General features: G+C 45.1%; 1 protein-coding gene across 5 annotated transcripts in view; it reads right to left on the reverse strand.

Annotated features, from left to right (window-relative positions):
• The window catches only part of ical1 (islet cell autoantigen 1-like), a 61,814-nt gene that overhangs the window by 15,317 nt on the left and 35,172 nt on the right, over positions 1–11,325 (reverse strand). For all 5 annotated transcript variants that reach the window (XM_046336331.1, XM_046336332.1, XM_046336328.1 and 2 more), the window contains 3 exons: positions 9,964–10,049; positions 5,171–5,214; positions 4,292–4,360 (listed from right to left, as the gene is read on the reverse strand). In XM_046336331.1, coding sequence (XP_046192287.1) covers positions 4,292–4,360; positions 5,171–5,214; positions 9,964–10,049 — 199 coding nt within the window. The remainder of the gene's footprint in view (positions 1–4,291; positions 4,361–5,170; positions 5,215–9,963; positions 10,050–11,325) is intronic.

Below are 11,325 nucleotides of genomic sequence, written 5' to 3' on the forward strand. Positions count from 1 at the left end.
TGTCAACTCTTCCCTGGTCCTTAGTGTACTAGAGGAAGTAGGACACTATGTTGTCAACTCTTCCCTGGTCCTTAGTGCACTAGAGGAAGTAGGACACTATGTTGTCAACTCTTCCCTGGTCCTTAGAGAGGAAGTAGGACACTATGTTGTCAACTCTTCCCTGGTCCTTAGAGAGGAAGTAGGGCACTATGTTGTCAACTCTTCCCTGGTCCTTAGTGTACTAGAGGAAGTAGGACACTATGTTGTCAACTCTTCCCTGGTCCGTAGTGTACTAGAGGAAGTAGGACACTATGTTGTCAACTCTTCCCTGGTCCTTAGAGAGGAAGTAGGGCACTATGTTGTCAACTCTTCCCTGGTCCTTAGAGAGGAAGTAGGGCACTATGTTGTCAACTCTTCCCTGGTCCTTAGTATACTAGAGGAAGTAGTGTACTATGTTGTCAACTCTTCCCTGGTCCTTAGTGCAATAGAGGAAGTAGGACACTATGTTGTCAACTCTTCCCTGGTCCTTAGAGAGGAAGTAGGGCATTATGTTGTCAACTCTTCCCTGGTCCTTAGAGAGGAAGTAGGACACTATGTTGTCAACTCTTCCCTGGTCCTTAGAGAGGAAGTAGGACACTATGTTGTCAACTCTTCCCTGGTCCTTAGTGTACTAGAGGAAGTAGGACACTATGTTGTCAACTCTTCCCTGGTCCTTAGTGCACTAGAGGAAGTAGGACACTATGTTGTCAACTCTTCCCTGGTCCTTAGAGAGGAAGTAGGACACTATGTTGTCAACTCTTCCCTGGTCCTTAGAGAGGAAGTAGGGCACTATGTTGTCAACTCTTCCCTGGTCCTTAGTGTACTAGAGGAAGTAGGACACTATGTTGTCAACTCTTCCTTGGTCCGTAGTGTACTAGAGGAAGTAGGACACTATGTTGTCAACTCTTCCCTGGTCCTTAGAGAGGAAGTAGGGCACTATGTTGTCAACTCTTCCCTGGTCCTTAGAGAGGAAGTAGGGCACTATGTTGTCAACTCTTCCCTGGTCCTTAGTATACTAGAGGAAGTAGTGTACTATGTTGTCAACTCTTCCCTGGTCCTTAGTGCAATAGAGGAAGTAGGACACTATGTTGTCAACTCTTCCCTGGTCCTTAGAGAGGAAGTAGGGCACTATGTTGTCAACTCTTCCCTGGTCCTTAGAGAGGAAGTAGGACACTATGTTGTCAACTCTTCCCTGGTCCTTAGTGTACTAGAGGAAGTAGGACACTATGTTGTCAACTCTTCCCTGGTCCTTAGTGTACTAGAGGAAGTAGAGCACTATGTTGTCAACCCTTCCCTGCTCCTTAGTGTACTAGAGGAAGTGGGACACTATGTTGTCAACTCTTCCCTGGTCCTTAGTGTACTAGAGGAAGTAGGACACTATGTTGTCAACTCTTCCCTGGTCCTTAGTGTACTAGAGGAAGTAGGGCACTATGTTGTCAACTCTTCCCTGGTCCTTAGTGTACCAGAGGAAGTAGGGCACTATGTTGTCAACTCTTCCCTGGTCCTTAGAGAGGAAGTAGTGCACTATGTTGTCAACTCTTCCCTGGTCCTTAGTGTACTAGAGGAAGTAGGACACTATGTTGTCAACTCTTCCCTGGTCCTTAGTGTACTAGAGGAAGTAGGACACTATGTTGTCAACTCTTCCCTGGTCCTTAGTGTACTAGAGGAAGTAGGGCACTATGTTGTTAACCCTTCCCTGCTCCTTAGTGTACTAGAGGAAGTAAGGCACTATGTTGTCAACTCTTCCCTGGTCCTTAGTGTACCAGAGGAAGTAGGGCACTATGTTGTCAACTCTTCCCTGGTCCTTAGAGAGGAAGTAGTGCACTATGTTGTCAACTCTTCCCTGGTCCTTAGAGAGGAAGTAGGACACTAGGTTGTCAACTCTTCCCTGGTCCTTAGAGAGGAAGTAGTGCACTATGTTGTCAACTCATCCCTGGTCCTTAGTGTACTAGAGGAAGTAGGACACTATGTTGTCAATTCTTCCCTGGTCCCTAGAGAGGAAGTAGGACACTATGTTGTCAACTCTTCCCTGGTCCTTAGTGTACTAGAGGAAGTAGGACACTATGTTGTCAACTCTTCCCTGGTCCTTAGTATACTAGAGGAAGTAGGACACTAGGTTGTCAACTCTTCCCTGGTTCTTAGAGAGGAAGTAGTGCACTATGTAATCAACTCTTCCCTGGTCCTTAGAGAGGAAGTAGGGCACTATGTTGTCAACTCTTCCCTGGTCCTTAGAGAGGAAGTAGGACACTATGTTGTCAACTCTTCCTTGGTCCTTAGTGTACTAGAGGAAGTAGGACACTAGGTTGTCAACTCTTCCCTGGTCCTTAGTGTACTAGAGGAAGTAGTGTACTATGTTGTCAACTCTTCCCTGGTTCTTAGTGTACTAGAGGAAGTAGCACACTATGTTGTCAACTCTTCCCTGGTCCTTAGAGAGGAAGTAGGGCACTATGTTGTCAACTCTTCCCTGGTCCTTAGAGAGGAAGTAGGACACTATGTTGTCAACTCTTCCCTGGTCCTTAGTGTACTAGAGGAAGTAGGACACTATGTTGTCAATTCTTCCCTGGTCCTTAGTGTACTAGAGGAAGTAGGACACTATGTTGTCAACTCTTCCCTGGTCCTTAGTGTACTAGAGGAAGTAGGACACTATGTTGTCAACTCTTCCCTGGTCCTTAGTGTACTAGAGGAAGTAGGGCACTATGTTGTCAACCCTTCCCTGCTCCTTAGTGTACTAGAGGAAGTGGGACACTATGTTGTCAACTCTTCCCTGGTCCTTAGTGTACTAGAGGAAGTAGGACACTATGTTGTCAACTCTTCCCTGGTCCTTAGTGTACTAGAGGAAGTAGGGCACTATGTTGTCAACTCTTCCCTGGTCCTTAGTGTACCAGAGGAAGTAGGGCACTATGTTGTCAACTCTTCCCTGGTCCTTAGAGAGGAAGTAGTGCACTATGTTGTCAACTCTTCCCTGGTCCTTAGTGTACCAGAGGAAGTAGGACACTATGTTGTCAACTCTTCCCTGGTCCTTAGTGTACTAGAGGAAGTGGGACACTATGTTGTCAACTCTTCCCTGGTCCTTAGTGTACTAGAGGAAGTAGGACACTATGTTGTCAACTCTTCCCTGGTCCTTAGTGTACTAGAGGAAGTAGGGCACTATGTTGTCAACCCTTCCCTGCTCCTTAGTGTACTAGAGGAAGTGGGACACTATGTTGTCAACTCTTCCCTGGTCCTTAGTGTACTAGAGGAAGTAGGACACTATGTTGTCAACTCTTCCCTGGTCCTTAGTGTACTAGAGGAAGTAGGGCACTATGTTGTCAACCCTTCCCTGCTCCTTAGTGTACTAGAGGAAGTGGGACACTATGTTGTCAACTCTTCCCTGGTCCTTAGTGTACTAGAGGAAGTAGGACACTATGTTGTCAACTCTTCCCTGGTCCTTAGTGTACTAGAGGAAGTAGGGCACTATGTTGTCAACTCTTCCCTGGTCCTTAGTGTACCAGAGGAAGTAGGGCACTATGTTGTCAACTCTTCCCTGGTCCTTAGTGTACCAGAGGAAGTAGGGCACTATGTTGTCAACTCTTCCCTGGTCCTTAGAGAGGAAGTAGTGCACTATGTTGTCAACTCTTCCCTGGTCCTTAGAGAGGAAGTAGGACACTAGGTTGTCAACTCTTCCCTGGTCCTTAGAGAGGAAGTAGTGCACTGTTGTCAACTCTTCCCTGGTCCTTAGAGAGGAAGTAGGACACTAGGTTGTCAACTCTTCCCTGGTCCTTAGAGAGGAAGTAGTGCACTATGTTGTCAACTCATCCCTGGTCCTTAGTGTACTAGAGGAAGTAGGACACTATGTTGTCAATTCTTCCCTGGTCCCTAGAGAGGAAGTGGGACACTATGTTGTCAACTCTTCCCTGGTCCTTAGTGTACTAGAGGAAGTAGTGTACTATGTTGTCAACTCTTCCCTGGTCCTTAGTGTACTAGAGGAAGTAGGACACTATGTTGTCAACTCTTCCCTGGTCCTTAGAGAGGAAGTCGTACACTATGTTGTCAACTCTTCCCTGGTCCTTAGAGAGGAAGTAGGACACTATGTTGTCAACTCTTCCCTGGTCCTTAGAGAGGAAGTAGGACACTATGTTGTCAACTCTGTAGACCCCTGGTGTATGGAAAAACCTCAACACTTAGATACCTTTTACAATTACAATTATGAAAATATAAGTGAATAAGGACTAGCTTCTGCACAGAACAATGACATAAAGAATCCCAACATGTAGACGAACATACACACACGTACCAGAGTCCAGACTAGCACACAGAGAGCTTTCACTGGTGTGGCTCTGTCCATCAGCAGCATGGAAGGGGCCTGTAAAGGAAACCACATCAAGTACATCATGTCATTCCAGTCCACTAAACATGTTATAGCCTATCTAGCCCAGTAGGGGTCAGTATATCATGTAATGTTATAGCCTATCTAGTCCAGTAGGGGTCAGTATATAATGTAATGTTATAGTATATCTAGCCCAGTAGGGGTCAGTATATAATGTAATGTTATAGTATATCTAGCCCAGTAGGGGTCAGTATATAATGTAATGTTATAGTATATCTAACTAAGTAGGGGTCAGTATAAAATGTAATGTTATAGCATAACTAACCCAGTAGGGGTCAGTATATAATGTAATGTTATAGTATATCTAGCCCAGTAGGGGTCAGTATATAATGTAATGTTATAGTATATCTAGCCCAGTAGGGGTCAGTAGGGGTCAGTATATAATGTAATGTTATAGTATATCTAGCCCAGTAGGGGTCAGTAGGGGTCAGTATATAATGTAATGTTATAGTATATCTAGCCCAGTAGGGGTCAGTATATAATGTAATGTTATAGCATATCTAGCCCAGTAGGGGTCAGTATATAATGTAATGTTATAGCATATCTAGCCCAGTAGGGGTCAGTAGGGGTCAGTATATAATGTAATGTTATAGTATATTTAATCCAGTAGGGGTCAGTATATAATGTAATGTTATAGCATATCTAGCCCAGTAGGGGTCAGTATATAATGTAATGTTATAGTATATCTAGCCCAGTAGGGGTCAGTAGGGGTCAGTATATAATGTAATGTCATAGCATAACTAACCCAGTAGGGGTCAGTAGGTGTCAGTAGGGGTCAGTACGTACCAGAGGCTGATTCTGATGGCTTCTCTTCATCCAGAGAGACCAGACTGAGAGGAGAGAAAGGATATTTTTGTTATTTTATTAGGATCCCCATTAGCTGTTGTGAAAGCAGCAGGTACTCTTCCTGGGGTCCACACAGAACATGACATAAGAACATTAATAAACAAGAAGAGCTCAAGGACAGAACTACACTGAACAAAAAAATACTGAACAAAAATCAATTGGCCCCCATGTTTCATGAGCTGAAATAAAAGATCCCGCCAATTTTCCATAAGCACAAAAAGCTTCGTTCTGTCCAATTTTATGCACAAATTCGTTGACATCCCTGATTGTGAGCATTTCTCCTTTGCCAAGATAATCCACCTGTCAGGTGTGGAATATCAAGAAGCTGATTTAAAAAGCCTGATCATTACACAGGTGCTACTTGTGCTGGGGAACATACAAGGCCACTCTGAAACGTGCGTTTTTTTCACACAACACAATGCCACAGATCTCAATTTTTTTTAGGGAGTGTGCAATTGGCATGCTGACTGCAGGAATGTCCACTGATTGAATGTTCATTTCTCTACCATAAATGTTTTTCAACATGGTTTCAGAGAACTTGGGGTTATGGTTGTGGCCGGCATAAGCTACGGACATTAACACAATTGAATTTTATCAGTGGCAATTTGAATACACAGAGATACCGTGACAGGATCCTGAGTCCCATTGTCGTGCCATTCCTCCGCCACCATCACCTCATGTTTCAGCATGATAATACACGGTCCTGTGTCGCAAGGATCTGTACACTTCCTGGAAGCTGAAAATGTCCCAGTTATTCCATGAACTGCAAACTCACCAGACATGTCATCCATTGAGCATGTTCGTGATGCTCTGAATCGACGTGTAGGACAGAATGTTAAAGTTCCCACCAATATCCAGCATCTTCGCACAGCCATTGAAGAGGAGTGGGACAACATTCCACAGGCCAGAATCAACAGCCGGATCAACTCTATGAGGAGACGTCGCGCTGCATGAGGCAAATGGTGGCCACACCAGATACTGACTGGTTTTCTGATCCATACCCCTACTTTAAAAACCCCCATCTGTGACCCACAGATGCATGTCTGTATTCCCAGTCATGTGAAATCCATAGATTAGGGCCTAATGGGTTCATTTACATTGACTGTACCTCAGTAAAATCATGTTGTGTTTATATTTTTTGTAAATGTATAAACAGCACACACAGCCTACATACATACAATATCTAGGTTAAATAGGGGAGAGATTTTGGGTCGTGAGATGTTGCTTATCTGTTTTTTAAAATCATGTTTGTTGTTCGTCAGAGCTATATGAGATGGAAGGAAGTTCTATGCAATAATGGCTCAATATAATAATGTACGCTTTGTTGAAATTGTTCTGGATTTGGGGACTGTGAAAAAACACCTGGTGGTATGTCTGGTGGGGTAAGTGTGTATGTCAGAGCTAGGGTTGGAAAGGGTCAGAACGTTCTGGTAAATATCCAGAATTTTTATGGAAGTTTTCCATGAGAAGTTGATCCCCGGAATTTGGGGAATTTTGCTTAACTTCATCAAAAAAGTTAACAGTGAACATTTTTGTGGGATACATCAGGCAATTCTAGGTCTTCCAACATATTGTGGTTAAACTATTATAACTACTATATATATAATGAACCCACACTACTATACTGTCTGACCCCAATTCAATGGAATTACAACCCTCTGCATGCACAGTGCATTCTTCCATCACATGTACAGCTGATCCTCAAGATCTTACACACTAATGAGATGCTAATGAACCCACACTACTACACTGTCTGAGCCAAGGACTACATGCTTTCTGGTAAGTTTTGATCACAATACTGGGTGAGGTGAATATATTTTATATGACATACCTGATTTTTGCTTGAGCCTGCTAACTGAGGAGTGTTAATTCACCTGTTTCCATACATGTTTGTATCTTACAAAGGAGTTGTTTAATCTAACTGCTTAACTATTTATCTGCACATGGAATTGTATTTGGGGTATTTTTTACTATTTTTTCTAATCTTTACAGGAAAATGCCACAGGCCCTATCTGATGAGTGGAGACATTTCACTGCAGCTAATGTAGAAGGAAAAGCTGTGTACATTTGCAAATACTGTGGCAAATCATATGTGAAGAATGCAACAAAGGTGCAGAATCATCTGGCCAAGTGCATAAAGTTCCCTCAGCGCTCACAACAAGCAACCTCTGACAAAAGTCCCTCTACTTCTGTTCGAGGTGTAAAGGATGAATCAGACACCTTATTGATAGAAACAGCTCATGGTCCTCCTGGAATCAGAAGTGTTTTTGACTCAATGGAGGAACGTAGTCAGAGAAATGTTGATGAATGTCTTGCTCGAGCTGTGTATGGTTCACCTCTGGTGCTCACAGGCAATGTGTATTGGGAGAAATTTCTGAGTGTTCTTCTCCCAGCATACACCCCTCCAACCAGACATGCATTATCTACTAATTTGCTGGATGCAGAGTTCAACAGAGTTCAAGTGAAGGTCAAGCAAATCATAGAGAAAGTAGACTATTACAATCATCTCTGATTGGTGGTTGAATGTTCGTGGGCAAGGAAGAATGTAACTACATCATCTCCACCCCTCAACCAGTATTCTACAAGAGCACAGACACAAGGGACAACAGACACACCGGTCTCTACATTGCAGATGAGCTGAAGGCAGTCATCAATGACCTTGGACCACAGAAGGTATTTGCACTGGTGACAGACAATGCTGCGAACATGAAGGCTGCTTGGTCCAAAGTGGAGGAGTCCAACCCTCACATCTCACCCATTGGCTGTGCTGCTCATGCATTGAATCTGCTCCTCAAGGACATCATGACACTAAAAACAATGGAAACACTCTGCAAGAGAGCCAAGGAAATGGTTAGGTATGTGAAGGATCATCAAGTTATAGCAGCAATCTACCTCACCAAGCAAAGTGAGAAGAATAAGAGCACCACATTGAAGCTGCCCAGCAACACCCATTGGGGTGGTGTTGTCGTCATGTTTAACAGTCTCCTGGAGGGGAAGGAGTCTCTCCGAGAAATGGCCATATCCCAGTCTGCCGAGATGGACAGCCCCATCAAGAGGATCCTCCTGGATGATGTATTTTGGGAGAGAGTGGTAAGCAGCCTGAAACTCCTGAAACCTATAGCAGTAGCCATTGCACGGATTGACTGAGACAATGCCATCCTGTCTGATGTTCAGACTCTGCTTGCAGATGTAAAGGGATAGCAGCAAGGGAATGCTCTTCGATTATAATCACAGCCGTATCTATTCCCCCCCAAGCAGACACATCGATGGCTCTGAACGAACTTCATTTGACTCTTTGCAAACTGGAATCCATATATTCTGAGGCTGCATTCATTGTAGCTGGGGATTTTAACAAGGCTAATCTGAAAACAAGACTCCCTAAATTGTATCAGCATATCGATTGCGCAACCAGGGCTGGAAAAACCCTGGATCATTGTTATTCAAACTTCCGCGATACATATAAGGCCCTGCCCCGCCCTCCTTTCGGAAAAGCTGACCACGACTCCATTTTGTTGATCCCTGCCTACAGACAGAAACTAAAACAAGAAGCTCCCGCGCTGAGGTCTGTTCAACGCTGGTCCGACCAATCTGATTCCACACTCCAAGACTGCTTCCATCAGGTTGATTGGGATATATTTCGCATTGCGTCCAACAACAACATTGACGAATACGCAGATTCGGTGAGCGAGTTCATTAGAAAGTGCATTGGCGATGTCGTTCCCACAGCAACTATTAAAATATTCCCAAACCAGAAACCGTGGATTGATGGCAGCATTCGCACGAAACTGAAAGAGCGAACCACTGCTTTTAATCAGGGCAAGGTGACCGGAAACATGACTGAATACAAACAGTGTAGCTATTCCCTCCACAAGGCAATCAAACAAGCTAAGAGTCAGTATAGAGACAAAGTAGAGTCGCAATTCAACGGCTCAGACACAAGAGGTATGTGGCAGGGTCTACAGTCACTCACGGATTACAAAAAGAAAACCAGCCCCGTTGCGGACCAGAATGTCTTGCTCCCAGACAGACTAAATAACTTCTTTGCTCGCTTTGAGGACAATACAGTGCCACTGACACTGCCACCGTCATCCTGAGGTGCTTTGAGAGACTAGTCAAGGTCCATATCACCTCCACCCTACCTGACACCCTAGACCCACTCCAATTCCTCAGTTCTATCTCTGAACTAACAGCTATCCACCATGACTCAGTTCTATCTCTGGACTAACAGCTATCCACCATGACTCAGTTCTATCTCTGGACTAACGGCTATCCACCCTGACTCAGTTCTATCTCTGGACTAACAGCTATCCACTCTGGCTCAGTTCTATCTCTGGACTAACAGCTATCCACCCTGACTCAGTTCTATCTCTGGACTAACAGCTATCCACCATGACTCAGTTCTATCTCTGGACTAACGGCTATCCACCCTGACTCAGTTCTATCTCTGGACTAACAGCTATCCACTCTGGCTCAGTTCTATCTCTGGACTAACAGCTATCCACCATGACTCAGTTCTATCTCCTAAGAGAGGAGTGGAGGACAGGAGATGAGATGATGTCAGAGGGACCAGGATGTTCTCACCTGTTACTCTGTATGGCCTTCTCTTTGTTATGGTCCTGGTTGGTTAGGTCTGTCAGAGGGACCAGGATGTTCTCACCTGTTACTCTGTATGGCCTTCTCTTTGTTATGGTCCTGGTTGGTTAGGTCTGTCAGAGGGACCAGGATGTTCTCACCTGTTACTCTGTATGGCCTTCTCTTTGTTATGGTCCCGGTTGGTTAGGTCTAAATCAGTCAGCTGCTCCAGAGGGTCCCGGAGGTCCTGACAACACACACAATCTACGGTTACAACACACCACATCTAGACACACACACCCCATCTACACACACACACCCCATCTACGGTTACAACACACACACCCCATCTACGGTTACAATACACACACCCCATCTACACACACACACCCCATCTACACACACACACCCCATCTAGACACACACACACCACATCTACACACACACACCCCATCTACATATACACACACACCCCATCTACACACACACACCCCATCTACACACACACACCCCATCTACACACACACACACACACACACCCCATCTACGGTTACAATACACCACATCTAGACACACACACCCCATCTACACACACACACACCCCATCTACACACACACACACACATCTACGGTTACAACACACACACACCCCATCTACGGTTACAATACACACACACACACACACACCCCATCTCCGGTTACAATGCACACACACACACCCCATCTACACACACACACACCCCATCTACGGTTACAACACACCCCATCTACACACACACACACACACCCCATCTACACACACACACACACATCTACGGTTACAACACACACACACCCCATCTACGGTTACAATACACACACACACACACACACCCCATCTCCGGTTACAATGCACACACACACACCCCATCTACACACACACACACCCCATCTACACACACACACACCCCATCTACGGTTACAACACACCCCATCTACACACACACACATACACCCCATCTACGGTTACAACACACACACCCCCCATCTACACACACACACATACACCCCATCTACGGTTACAACACACACACACACACACACACACACACACACACACACACACACACACACACACACACACACACACACACACACACACACACACACACACACACACACACACACACACACACACACACACACACACACACACCCCATCTCTGGTTACAATGCACACACACACCCCATCTACGGTTACAATGCACACACACACCCCATCTACGGTTACAATGCACACACACACCCCATCTCCGGTTACAACACACCCCATCTACACACACACACCCCATCTACACACACACACCCCATCTCCGGTTACAATGCACCCCATCTACACACACACACCCCATCTACACACACACACCCCATCTACGGTTACAACACACCCCATCTACACACACACACCCCATCTACGGTTACAACACACCCCATCTACACACACACACCCCATCTACACACACACACCCCATCTACGGTTACAA

The sequence above is a fragment of the Oncorhynchus gorbuscha genome, unplaced genomic scaffold (assembly GCF_021184085.1).
Source record: "Oncorhynchus gorbuscha isolate QuinsamMale2020 ecotype Even-year unplaced genomic scaffold, OgorEven_v1.0 Un_scaffold_1024, whole genome shotgun sequence".
Classification (NCBI taxonomy): Eukaryota; Metazoa; Chordata; class Actinopteri; order Salmoniformes; family Salmonidae; genus Oncorhynchus; species Oncorhynchus gorbuscha.